Source organism: Gastrolobium bilobum, unplaced genomic scaffold (assembly GCF_033153095.1).
Source record: "Gastrolobium bilobum isolate Gb01-03AN ecotype WA unplaced genomic scaffold, APGP_CSIRO_Gbil_v1 utg897, whole genome shotgun sequence".
Classification (NCBI taxonomy): Eukaryota; Viridiplantae; Streptophyta; class Magnoliopsida; order Fabales; family Fabaceae; genus Gastrolobium; species Gastrolobium bilobum.
This window is the reverse complement of record NW_026896199.1, coordinates 89,498-103,491: the sequence shown is the minus strand read 5'-3', so window position 1 is coordinate 103,491 and position 13,994 is coordinate 89,498. Positions and strand designations below refer to the sequence as shown.

At 33.4% G+C, this 13,994-nt stretch overlaps 3 protein-coding genes and 1 non-coding gene across 4 annotated transcripts; 3 read left to right on the top strand and 1 right to left on the bottom strand.

The window, feature by feature from the left end:
* Positions 1–577: 577 nt before the first annotated feature.
* On the top strand, positions 578–657 carry TRNAL-UAG (transfer RNA leucine (anticodon UAG)). Its single transcript has one exon. It is a non-coding gene; the product is annotated as a tRNA-Leu (tRNA).
* Positions 658–827: 170 nt separating this feature from the next.
* On the top strand, positions 828–2,480 carry LOC133298203 (ubiquitin-ribosomal protein eL40 fusion protein). The gene is made up of 5 exons (XM_061497458.1): positions 828–965; positions 1,071–1,157; positions 1,275–1,377; positions 2,102–2,168; positions 2,276–2,480. The coding sequence occupies exons 1-5, from the start codon at positions 863–865 to the stop codon at positions 2,300–2,302; spliced, it is 387 nt and encodes a 128-aa protein (XP_061353442.1). The 5' UTR covers positions 828–862; the 3' UTR covers positions 2,303–2,480.
* A 1,216-nt stretch (positions 2,481–3,696) lies between these two features.
* Positions 3,697–5,854, bottom strand: LOC133298211 (beta-fructofuranosidase, insoluble isoenzyme 1-like). Its single transcript, XM_061497468.1, has 5 exons — positions 4,992–5,854; positions 4,511–4,669; positions 4,168–4,406; positions 3,978–4,068; positions 3,697–3,876 (listed from the first exon to the last, which is right to left on the bottom strand). The coding sequence occupies exons 1-5, from the start codon at positions 5,847–5,849 to the stop codon at positions 3,697–3,699; spliced, it is 1,527 nt and encodes a 508-aa protein (XP_061353452.1). The 5' UTR covers positions 5,850–5,854.
* Positions 5,855–7,911: 2,057 nt separating this feature from the next.
* On the top strand, positions 7,912–8,277 carry LOC133298207 (uncharacterized). The gene has a single exon (XM_061497462.1). The coding sequence runs from the start codon at positions 7,912–7,914 to the stop codon at positions 8,275–8,277; it is 366 nt and encodes a 121-aa protein (XP_061353446.1).
* The last annotated feature ends 5,717 nt before the right edge of the window (positions 8,278–13,994 follow it).

Below are 13,994 nucleotides of genomic sequence, written 5' to 3'. Positions count from 1 at the left end.
TTTTTACTGAGGGAAATATTAGCCTTGTGATAGGAGACAACAAGTCTGTTCTACATACTCAAAAAGGTGTGAGGTCTACTTTAATTATTTTTTTTCTCTTTCCTTATATAGTAGGATCCACATAAATTTGTGAGTGTAACATGAGATATCTTATCTTCTATTGCATAAAAAAATATAATCACTTTTACTAAATAAATGAAAACTAAGACATCATGGGCTCACCCAACATTTTTTTATTTTTGAAAACTGATCCTAATTACCTCTTTGAGGTGAATCAGAACCCCCGGTATCCCCACGAGTTCGACTCTTTGAGCCGCCTATGGGACTAATTCAGAATTCTAGTGCGAGTCCAAGGATTACGATACATATGCCCCTCCCCATATGGTGTTGGTGGGATTCGAACGGACACCTAACATTTTTTTGAATCTAACACTAACACACAATAAAAAATAAATAAACTACTCCCCCACTACATATGATTTATTTTTATTTTTTTATAGTAACATACGACTTTTGGGGACCTTAGAATTTCTCTTCTTAGTTTAAGAATAAAAAGAAAACGCTACATAGAATATCTGATAGTTTGGCCGAGTGGTCTAAGGCGCCAGATTTAGGCTCTGGTCCGAAAGGGCGTGGGTTCAAATCCCACAGCTGTCATATTGCTTTTAATTTTTCTTTTTTCATCTCACATTTTCTTTTTCTTTTTTTCTTTTTTTTGTTGTAAAAAATAATAATTAAATATACATTCTCATTAGGCCCAAGCCCAACACTTGATTGGACCGAGATCTGGGCCACGAAACCCTAGAAAATGTCGAGTATAAAAACCATTCTTTTGCTCCTTCTTCCTCCGTAAGAAGCAGCGATGCAGATTTTCGTGAAAACCCTAACTGGTAAGACCATAACCCTCGAGGTCGAGAGCAGTGACACCATCGACAATGTCAAGGCCAAGATTCAAGACAAGGAAGGTTTTCACTTCTTTCATTTTCACTTCACATTCCATTTCCATATTGAATTCGGTTCCTCAGTTACCCAATTTCTCATCGTTGAATTGAATTAACGAAATTGACCAGGCATTCCACCCGATCAGCAGCGTCTGATCTTCGCTGGAAAGCAACTCGAAGATGGCAGAACCTTAGCTGATTACAACATTCAAAAGGGTAACAATATTTCACTTTTTTTTTTGGTTTTTTTTATAAAAAAATATAATTTTTTTTGAATCTATTTACTTAATATATGTATTATAATATAATAACGTTTAATTGTGGTTCCTTCAGAGTCGACGCTTCATCTCGTGCTGAGACTTCGTGGGGGTATCATAGAGCCTTCCTTGATGGCTTTGGCTCGCAAATACAATCAGGACAAGACCATTTGCCGCAAGTATGTTTCTCTCCAACCTTCAATTTTTATGCTTTCATTGTTCTTCTTGTTGATTTCATGATTCCCTTTTTGGGTTATTTTTAATTTCATCTATTTTCATGGTATTTGAGGATGGAATATTGTTTGTGAAGCCTCCTATTAAGTTTTCCTCGTATTTTCATTTGATGGGTTTTGTTTGTGTTTGCTTTTGTTCCAAGATGGGACACTTGCTTATTATAATTTGTTATGTGAGAGTGCAAGAGTGGTCGTGACTTGGGCTTGATCTCATTATTGATTTCTATTTCTAACTTTGTCAACTGGTTTTGTTTACTTTCAGTTGATTTTCATGGGTGGAGTACTGTAATTTTGATGTTCTTTTTGCTAGTATGCAGAGTAGGCCTTAGAAACTAATTCTGTTGAAAGTTTGGTAACCTGGGAGAGTTTTTGGTTCTAAATTTTTTGTATCAAATGATTGTGTTATGTGTGTGTATTAGAATTTTGCTCCATGTCCTGTTTTTGCTTGAATTTTATATTTTTTTGAAGTTTTTGTCTTTGAAGAAGCGTCATCATAATTCTAAATTTATAACGTTCATGTTTTATTGCTTATATTATGTTCTTGCTAAAAAGTTTCACAAATCAAGGATAATTTATTTTACCTTTCTTTCAGTAATGGCTTGCAAATTTTTGTTTGCCATATCCCATCATGTTTTCCCCCCCACTAATTTTCATACTTTGGCTTTGTTAGATGCTACGCTCGTCTGCATCCAAGGGCTGTAAATTGCCGGAAAAAGAAGTGCGGCCATAGCAATCAGGTCAGGGTGATTTCCATTTTATAAATTTTTCGTTTCATCTTTCATTTACTAATGTGCTTTAGTGGTTAAAAGCTACGCAGCACTGAAACGTTGTTTACCTCTTGCAGTTGAGGCCAAAGAAGAAGATCAAGTAAATTATGGCTGATATTTTTCATCTCTTGTTGTGGGGACTCAGGGCCAGTTCATTTACATCGTCACAATTGATCAATATCTCTAGTATGGTGTTAACCAATGTTTAAATGGATTTGAATTTATTTCTGTAGCATTCAACTATAAATACTTTTATGAAGACATTATGATCTCTTTTATGTTTCAGTCTTTAGTTTTTGGGCATGCTTCTCTTTATATTGCAATTTACGGCTGCGTTTTTTATATTGATTCAAATTTATTAAGCGTTCAAGTTACCCGAAATGGATGTACGTACAGATTATATTAATGTATGGTGAACACAATTATTATCCAAGAGTGGTATAGCAGAAATGCAACTAGTCATTGTAATATATGATGCTCTACATTTGGCGTTGTTATCTTTGGAGTACTATATAATCACTTTAAGCGTTGGAATAAGATTTGTAAGCTATATAGAACCCTCGTTAGATAGGTAAGTTGGGTAGTTATCGTTGACTTTAGTCGTTAGGCTCCAACAATATTTTTTAGAATCAGTTGGGTTATATGGCATGCGGTTTGCTGCTGTACATGGAACTGGGCTGAATCAGTAATTAAGGTGATACTCCTTTACTTGGTTCATCAGGCACTGGGTTAGGATCAAAAGGCCTCATACCATGTCTTTCAAGTGTCACTACTATGCTGTCTGCCAACAGTAACGAATTTTGGACACGACACGCGATCAATGTATCCGACATGTTTTTTTTTAGGTCTTAATTTATTTTTTTACGTTAATTAACTAAACGTAAAAAAATAAATTATAAATCAATTTTTTTTTATTATAAAATTTGATATGAAAAATTATTTTTGTTTATATTTATGTTATGAGATTTGAATATTTGATTAGTTATATTACTTATTATGAGTTGTTATATATATTAAAAATATTATTTAATATCAAAATGTGTCCTAACCTGTCGAAATATGATATTTTTTTAGAATTGACGTGTTGGCGTGTCGTGTCCCAACGTATCAGTGTCAATGCAACATAAGCCAACAGCTATGCTTTTCGGCATGATTATATTTATGAAAGCATAATTGTTAAGCTAAAAATGGAGTAGAACCTTTTATTTTTAGCTTGGCTCATTGCAAGTACATTTAACAAGTATCCAGGGATACGGTAGGTATCCGATATGTATCATAATCATATACTGATACGATAAACATTTAAAAGTCAACAGAATAGCGTCACCTTAAAAGAAAATTAAAGGCACAAAAGATAATATAGCTGTTCATCGCACCGGCATCTAACAAGTTATAATTGTAATAGGATTAAGGCTAAAAGTTTACACTCCAGTTTTTGTAGAAAATATGATAAGAAATATCATTCTCTACTCAATTATTTATATTGATTTCCGGCTGGTTAGTTTATATGAGCAGATCCCATGCTCCATGCCTTCAGGTTCTCCACGGTGATATGCTCAGTACCATTATTGAACACAAACAAGTGAGCTTTTTTCTTCACAGCTATCGTTGGATAAACCCTAGATAAGATGTTTGTTTTCCCTCCAGCTCCAAAACTCTCCACAACGGAGTGATCAATCTGCCATTAGAATCAAACATTTAAGTAACTATATAGTATGGTAGTTTTTTTGGTTCCTGAATGTAATAATATAAAACCAAATGGGGGAGTGAGGTTTGTACCAAACTCCTAAGTGATAGTTTCTTATTGGCTAAACCCACATCTACAAAGCCTGCAAATGATGGCTTGTACAACTCACTCTTCAGTGAGGAACTGTTAAGGAACGCAAAAAGTTAGAAAACATGCATTTAATTTCGAGAAAGCAATTGGAAAAAAGAAAGTCTTCACCCCCATTTTAATTAGACAAGTTACCTTCTTGCATCAGAGCACATGAGAACCACATGCTTGTTTGGAGCTTCGAAAATTCTGAAGAACACAGGAGTAAACTCCTCTAGTTTTTCTGAAGCCAATGTTAGAAGGCCGAATGGTCCAACCCCACCTTGAATCTTTGAACCCTTTTGTGCACAGAGATCTTGTGCATTCACCCACTTAGGATCAAATGTCTCTGCTTTGTCCAAGCTTGAGAATGAGAAGGTAACTTCCACATCAGCCTGCAATTTATATTATTATGTCATCACTCGTTAGCAAGCAAATTAGGGATTATAAACACAGCCTAATTAAATAGGTTAAGGTATCAATTAACTTTAAAGATGACCTGAGCAGCAGTAATCCCTTGAACTTCAACATAATCTCCCTTTTTAAGCTTTTGGTTGCTTATTTGAACTTCTTTCTCTCTAAGACTGTTTAATTCTTCGATAGGCCATAGTACCAACTGTTTCCCCCTAGAATCAAGCCATACAGTTCTTGGAATTGCCTAGAAAATTAAATATAAACATAGCATAAGTAAATTAAAAGAGGACGAGTTTGAAGTAGTGATAAAATTTCTTTTTTTGTGAGCTAGAGAGCACGTGTTTGAATTTGGAAAATAACTTATTTGCAAATAAACAAGAATAAAGCTGCATACAATGATTGTTCTCTCCTCATCCTCATTAGTGGTAAAAATAATAGGAATAGTTTTATAACATATGTAAACTAACAAAAAATTGAAGTATGTGTCATGAAAAGTAAGTAACAAGAGTAACTGGAATAAAAAACAAATTAAACTATAATACAAACATAAATTTAATTCAACGTACCTGAATTCCAGCCCATCCTTTCTTAACATCATCCTCTTTGGAATCTGATTCATTTGCCCAGCCATACAAGATCCTTCGATTCTTGCTTGGGTCAAAGAAAGACTTGGAAGCATAAAAGTTGCCATAATCATATCTAAGGCCACCCCAACCATCCTCTGAAGTGTTATCTGGGATATATGTATCCTTATTCCATAAATACCTTCCAACCGTATAGTATTCATATCTAGTCATGTCAAGGCTATTCTTGAGAACATGCTTAATGCTATTCCCAACCAAGGATGTGTCTAACCTGTTTTTTCCTTTCAAAGAAACCGGGTAAAAATCTGGGCATTCCCACATACCTGTGGTTGCGGCTGAATGGATCGGGTGCTTGGCCTGAACCCATTTCATAAAATCCTTGCTCCTATACAAATATGCCATCCCTCTATTTTTCCTTCTGCCACCAATCAACATCCTCCAATGCCCATCCTTGCCCCGCCACGCGGTGGTTGGGTCGCGGAACACACTACCGTTCATGTTGTGTTCCGCGATCACAATAGGGTTGAATCCATTGGGTTTTATCCACTTTTTGAGAAACGGGTCAGATGTATTTTCAGGTATGGCATAGCATTGGACCTCATTGCTATGCTTGTCAACAACTCCAGTATAGAGGATCACAGGTCCTTTACTCGGGAGGATGGTGGCTGACCCAGACCAACACCCATATTTGTCAAAGGGTTTAGATGGATAAAGAGCAGGTTCAAGTTCTTTCCAATTTATGAGGTTGTTTGATATTGAGTGGCCCCACACAATGTTACCCCAAACTGCACCTTTAGGATTATATTGATAAAATAGATGGTACACTCCCTTATAGTACATCGGGCCTTTGTGATTGACATTGAAGGGATTTGCATGCATGGTACAATAGAAAAGGACATAAATTAATGGTCAATGAAAGATGAAAAGAAAATGCAAAAATAAAAATAAAAAAATAAAATAAAGTCAACAATTGGGAAAAACTCACCGTTTGGATCTGCATGTGATTGATTGATCGATGCATGCGTACATCACACCATAGAGGCATTAGAAAGCACAGAAAGTTAGCACCCCATCAAGAAGTAAAATGGTTGGTTATAAATGTCAACAGCAATAAGCAAAATGTGTAAAAAAAAAGTTGCTTATTCCTAATTAAACAGTAACTTAAGGATATATTAACGAGGAGATAGATTCTTCAATATGCGTGGCTTATTGTTAATTTTAATAAGTTGTCACGTATTAGATTACTAATATGGGAAATGTTATAATTACTGCTTTTTTTTTCTTACTACTTGTTATTATCAAATCTTAACCGTTGATTTCTGTCAATCTAACAGTTATAATTTATTAGGTCATATTTGTTAATTAATTATTAATTCTAATAAATTATAATCGTTAGATTGACGAAAATCAACGGTTAAAATTTGGTAGTAACAAGTAGTAAGAAAAAAAGGTAGTAACTATAACTTCTCCCTATTAATATATCATTAATTACTCAATTTAATCATATTTATTGTTAAACATACCTTATTGATTGCTTATCGCATCAATTTCTTTTTGTGTATACTATTGGAAAATTTCTTGTATGAACTTGTTTACACAAATTGTGGGAATTAAACAGATTAGTAATATCAGATTATTATTTTATATTAAACCTACCCCTCAATTGATTTAGTCTACACAACAAAATTTATATAACCAGGTGTTTTACCTTTTATGTTAATTTTTCTAAAAGGCTAAATAAATAGAACCTGAGAAAATCAGTTCTTAATTAAGAAAAAAATAATAATCGTAAAAGAACTTGATTAGACTTCTATAACTAAATATGGACAAATTTTTTTATCCCGAGGCTAATTCCTTGTATAGAGCATGAAGATTTTTGCTTCTGGCTTCAAATTGCCTTGTCTAGGAATCGAATTAGAGACTTTTCAATCCCATTATTTCGATCCTTGATCACAGCCCGCTTACAAACTGTGTTATCCGTCGGGTTTTCACTAATTCTTTATAAACCGATGATCCTTTGGGCTAAGTTTTTTTTTATTACCTATGTATTCGGTTAATCATAAATCGATGGCAAAAAATTATTGAAAACTTAATTATAAAGTATATACGCATTATTTTCTTAAAATGAAGTAAGATCGTAGTTGGCTTTATGCTGTTTATATAATTAATTCAATCATAATACCATGGGAATATAAAAAATAAAAATAAAATCATGGGTTAACATACTCAAATTTTTTTTTGATTTAAATCAGCCTCATAAGAACTAATAATTTGAAGGTCTATTAAATTATCCAATTCTTCAGTTGCTCGTAAACCACAAATAAAACACTTAATAGTTAGATTTCTTCACCCAAAAAAAAAAAAAATTAAAACTAAATTTTATTTATCACACAAACTAATATTTATCTTTTATAAATAATAAAATTATTAATACGCGAAACAAAAAAAGTAGAAACATGATCACAACTATAATATACAAAACTTTTTGAATAAGCTAATAATTTATGTTAAAGGATGATAAACCGAGATAACTCCGCCTATGTGTGCTTGCATGCATAGTGTGTCCCAAACCAGGATAAAGGAGGAGGGTTGACGTCAGGTGTAGTGAACCAACCATAAAAAATAGCTATATTTTTATGTGATGAACCCATTTGATTTTTCGTTGGGGCGTACCCTTCATAACGACGCGTTGCATCGGGCTCCGGGTGTAGCGAAAAATGGGCTAGGGCCCTTGCTACAAGGCAAGGCGCTGCATCGGGTCCCGGGTGTAGTGAAAAATATGCTAGGGTCCTTGCCCCAAGGCAAGGCGCCAGGTCTCCACTCGGATTTGGTGAGAAGTATGTTAGGGTCCCAACACGCAGATGGGCGAGCGTGGTGGGCAAGTACAGCCCAGGGGTTAAGGATGCGATTGGGAAACTGGAACATAGGAACCTTAACGGGTAAATTGAGGGAGTTAGCAGATGTTTTTACTAGAAGGAAAGTGAATATTGTTTGTTTGCAGGAAACTAAGTGGGCTAGAGAAAAGGCCAAGGAAGTGGATGGAACTGGTTTCAAGTTATGGTACACAGGTATTAACAAGAGTCGGAATGGTGTTGGAATTATGATCGATAAAAGTTTCAAAGATAAAGTTGTGGACGTCAAAAAGAAAGGCGACAGAATCATTCTGGTTAAGCTTATAGTGGGTGATTTAGTCCTGAATATCTTCAGTGTGTATGCACCCCAAGTTGGATTGCAATCAATTGATAAAAGCCAATTTTGGGAAGACTAGGAAGAGGTTTTGAGGGGAATACCACGAGAGAAGATTTTTTTAGGAGGAGATCTAAATGGTCATGTTGGTAAAAGCAATGGAGGTTTTGATAGAATTCATGGAGGTTTTGGCTATGGACGAGAAATGAGAATGGAGAAGATATCTTGAATGTTGCACTAGCCTACGATTTGATGCTAGCCAACACCTTTTTTCGAAAAAGGGAGTCACATCTAATCACGTATCATAGTGGCCAAAATCATAGTCAGATTGATTTCTTTATGGCTAGAAGAGAGGATAGAACTTCTTGTGTCCACTGTAAGGTCTACCCTGGAGAGTGTGTCGCTACGCAAGGTTACTACCTTTTTGATTGCAAAAGTTTAGATTGGCGAGAAAAATGCAAAGAAAGCAGTGCGAGAAGCTAGAGGCAAGGTTTTCGCTGATTTGTATAAAAATCTTGGGAGCAAGGATGGTGAAAAAGGTATATATAAACTTGCAAAAATAAGGGATAAGAAAAGTAAAGACCTCACCCAAGTTAGATGCATCAAGGATGAAAATCAAAAACTTTTGGTGAGAGATAAAGATGTACATGAAAGATGGATGAACTACTTCAACAAGCTGTTTAATGGGGATGGCGATATAAGCGAGGTTAACTTGGAGGACGCTTATGATGATTTGAATAGAATATTTGTGCGCAGAATTAATACACATGAAGTTAAAGAGGATTTAAAGAGGATGAAGACTAATAAAGCCTTGGGACCTGATGGTGTCCCTATTGAAGTGTGGAAAGGCCTAGGGGGTGTGGCAATAAAATGGTTGACCAATCTTTTCAATAAGATTTTTTATTCAAATAAGATGCCCAATGCATGGAGGAAAAGTATGATTGTGCCTATTTACAAAAACAAGGGAGATATACAGAATTGTTCTAACTATAGAGGCATTAAGCTAATGAGCCATACTATGAAGTTGTGGGAGAGGGTTATTGAACATCGCTTGAGGAGAGATACCAAGGTTTCTGTAAATCAATTTGGATTCATGCCAGGAAGATGTACCATGGAAGGAATTTTCTTGATGCGACAATTAATGGAAATATAACGAGAAAAGAAGAAGGACTTACATATGGTGTTCATAGATCTTGAGAAAGCATACGATAGGGTTCCAAGGAAAGTTTTATGGTGGGTTTTGGAGAAGAAAAATGTACCATCAAAGTATATAAAGGCAATCAAGGATATGTATGATGGAGCTACTACCTGTGTGAAAGCTTGTAATGGAACATCAAGTTATTTTCCTATCACGGTAGGTGTACACCAAGGGTCGGCTCTAAGTCCTTATCTCTTTGCCTTAGTTATGGATGAACTAACAAAAGATATTCAAGAGGAAGTGTCATGGTGTATGCTTTTTACAGACGATATCGTGCTTATCGATGAGAGCAAAGACGATGTTAATAGAAAACTTGAATTGTGGAGAAGCATGTTGGAATCTAAAGGATTCACATTAAGTCGGAGCAAGACTGAGTATCTGAAGTGTGAGTTTTCTCTAGTAAGAGATGTAGACCAAGATCTCCTGCATCTAAGTGGTCAAGAGGTACCCAAGAAAGATGTTTTTAAATACCTGGGCTCCATTTTGCAAAAAGGTGAAGAGATTGATGAGGATGTAAAGTGCATCTGGACTTTTGTGTGACCGCAAAATCTCCCTTAAGTTAAAAGGAAAATTCTATAGAACAACAGTAAGACCTGCAATACTATATGGAGCTGAATATTGGCCAGCACATAGGCAACATGAGCATAAAATGGGAGTAGCAGAGATGAGGATGTTAAGGTGGATGTGTGGTTATACGAGGATGGATAAGATAAGAAATGAAGATATTCGACGAAAGGTAGGAGTACTACCGGTGGCTGAGAAGATGAGTAAACATAGATTGAGGTGGTTTGGGCACGTAATAAGAAGGCCTCTGGATGCTCCCGTAAGAACAGAAGTTTGTTACCAAGAGCTCAACACAAAAAAAGGTCGAGGTAGACCGAAACTTACTTGGGGGAAGGTAGTAAAACAAGATTTAATGGAGTGAGATATAGATTGGCGGACGGTATGCCTTAGAACGGAATGGAGAAAAGCTATAAGCATGATGGAAGGTTAGACCCGTTGTTATTCCTATGTTCCAGATAGTCCATTTTTAGTCCTTTTTTTCCTTCATTTTCCCCTCTTCTTCTTTTCCTTTATATATATATATATATATATATATATATATATATATATACTATTTTATTTATTTTTACTTTTCTTTTTCTTTTTCTTTTTTTCAATCTTTTTATATTTTTTATTTGAGTTCATCTACCATCGACCCCAATTAATTTGGGATAAAAATATTGTTGATGTTAATGATGATGATAAACCGAGATCTTACCACAACTAATTACGTTTATCTCTAAGAAAAGGCACTGCATGTGCTCTGAACATGCCAAAATCAGCACGTTTGTTGCTATTTCCATGATGTTTCAGAAAAATGATAGGATGACATGCAAACCAGTTCTTGGTTGTAACAAACGGTAACACTGAGGTAAGATTAAAAATGACCCATATATGTTTGTGAAGCAAGTTATGAGACATTTGTGCCAATTCATATATAAAGTAGATGCTGTTATTTTCCATATTAATGCATATTATTCCTATATCTCCATGGGTGTGTGGGGTCCATAACCTCCAAACGTGGAAAGGAGGGAACTAAAGACAAAAAGGTGCTAGCAATTTGATAGGAATAGAGTGGGATCTAAGTAAGTTTTATGGGAAGTCATATTTTTATGTTGTATGAAATTGATTTCTCATATTATTCTCACTTAAAAAAATATGTCTCTTTTTTTTTTTTTTCTTTTTAAAATTGGAAAGACCCATTTTATTTATTTCTTAATATGAGAGAACTTCTCTCATATTACATGAGAAAAGTAATTTCCAAATTTTATATATGTTGTTCATAATTAGTTTGATTTTATATTTTAGCAAAAAGTTGTACAAGATAGAAAAAAGGAGGTATGTGGAATATGATCAAAAGATAACATATATAGGAAAAGCAGAGTCACCTTTTTCTTCCTTTTACAATGACATCCTTGTAATTAAAATGGCAACCCCAGTTAGCTTTTTTTATTTTTGGGCATATATATTCAAGCAAATGATTAGGCGTAAAAACTCCAATATTTATATCAGTGTCACTATCTTCAATTCTCGATGAAGAGGGAACACTATTCCATTAAAAACAGAATAGATAGTCCCCAAGATAATCAAATCTACACAAGACTAACACACAAGGTGCTTGGTTTGTCACAGGTTGACACCCAATAGAAGAGTTCCGCTTGTATGATTTTGTGGAATCAATTAGAAGGCCATGCAAAAGGCATGTATAAGCTTAGGATCATATCATGTATATTTGTCATGCAAGACTAAGAGTCCGTTTATTTCGTCTTTTAAAAAAAGTAATTTTTATCTATTCTTTATTCTAAAAGTGCTTTTTATAAAAGTTAAAGTTATTTATAGAAAATTATTGAGTCGTATTTATTAATTAATTATTAATTTCAAATAAATTATAACCGTTAGATTGACGGAAATCAACGGTGATTAGGTTGGTTGTAAAGATGATAAACTTTTTTTGTTGTAAGTATATCTTGCCCCTTTATATTTTTATAAAAATATTTAATTTTTGAAAAAAATATTTGGCTTTTGACTTTTACTTTTTTTAGAAGTTAAAATTTTTAGCTTCTAAAAAAGTAAATTTTTGACATTTTTTGTGACTTCTATTTTTTCTAAAAGCAGACATCCAAACGAACTTAAAGTTAAAAATACTTTTTTTTCTTGAAAAAAAGGTAATTTTTTGAAAGAAAAATTTTTATGTACTAAGTCAAACGGGCCCTAAGTGTTCTCTTTATACCTAATTGAACTAACATTGTCGGGTAGGCATTATTTATTTGACTTTAATTTTTATGTACTATGTATATCACATTATAGTGGGTTGAGGCATTCAATTTGGGTAACATAGGCCATCATAGACATGATTTGATAACTTTTGTGCTGTTAAATTTATTTAATGAAATGGTAACATAGCATTAAAAAACAGTTTGACATCTTTCTAGCTAGTTTGACAAATATAAGGATTAAATTTTATTTATTTAAGCTACCACTCCATGTGCCAAAATTGATTCAAAACATTACTCGAAGGTCTCGTATACATGAAAAAAAAATAATAATAATAATTTCACCAGCCTCTAGAATTACCAAAAATGATGGCCTGTGTTCTTTTTAGTTTTATGTTTTTTTATATTTAGAAATTTTATCATCGCTTTAAATTTAGGAAAAAATGTTTCTGCAGTTACTGCAGATAAATTATCTGCATTTATTTTCAAAACGACATCGTTTTGGTATTGAAATCTTAAAAAAGTATAAATATAAAGACCATTATAACCCTGAAATAAATTAAAATTACATAAACACCATGATTTTCGCCCCAAAACGACGTCGTATTGGGCTTACTGCAGATAACTTATCTGCAGTAACTGCAGAAAAAGCGAACCCTTAAATTTAATATTAATTTCGACTCATTTTTTCATGGGTTCGTTTTTTCTACCGTTAATGCAGATAAGTTATCTGCATGAGGTATTTTTTTAATTTTAATTTTTTTTAGAGTTATAATGGTCTTTTTGATTATAATTTTTTAATATTTCAATACCAAAACGACGTCATCTCGAGAATAAATGCAGATAACTTATCTGCAGTAATTGCAGAAATATTTTTCTATTTTTTCATTCACTCTAATTATTATATTAGGCACAAATATTATACTGTTGATGAAGTTATTATATATTTCAAGATATGATAGTTGATAACAAACGAGAGGAAAAAAAAATTCATACCGAAAAGAACAAACAGGGATGGCAAAACTTCATAAATAAAAAAAATAAAAAGAACGTACCATTGATCCAGTTCCTGCGTGGTTGAAAATGGTATCTAGTTCTATGAAGTTTGCTCACAGAACGCACTGAAACTGATTGAAGATGTGGGTATATGCCATGAAACGCTTCAACACAATTGTTACATATCACACAAATGGAGCAAAGTGCTATAAAAAATGTGACACAATTTGGGAGACCCATTAGAATAAACCAAGAAGCAATATATGAAGAGGGAATGAAAGAGTGTGAAGGAAGAGAGGTCCTATTGCCCTTATTTATAGAGTGAAAATGGCCTGGAAGGGAAGAGAAGGTGACAAGGGTAGATAAAATTAGGCTAAAAATAGGCTATATAAAAGGATTTTGGATACCCAAATTTTGTGCTTGAAGTTATTAAAATAAAAATTGAATTGGTTTGGATTAAATTGAATTAATTTTATTTGCTTTAGGAATCAATTCTAATGTTTAGATTTTATAAAAAAAGAAAAATACAAGTGCTAAATTGATCCGAAAATCAAATCTGCATTCTAATCTTGTTATCTTTTCAAATTTCTCTATTAATTATATTTGTAAAAATTAATATATATATATATATATATATATATATATATATATATATATATATATTGTTATTTTTTTAATGTCGTCTTTATTTGAAAAAAAATTAACAAGTTAATTATATATATTTATTAATTAATGGTTTCTCAATGCAATTTTACTGTATAAATAGATAATTACAGTAAATTATCTTAAATTGTTAAATTAAATTAAACAAATCTACAATATTTTTCAAAGTAGCAGATAAGCTTGAGT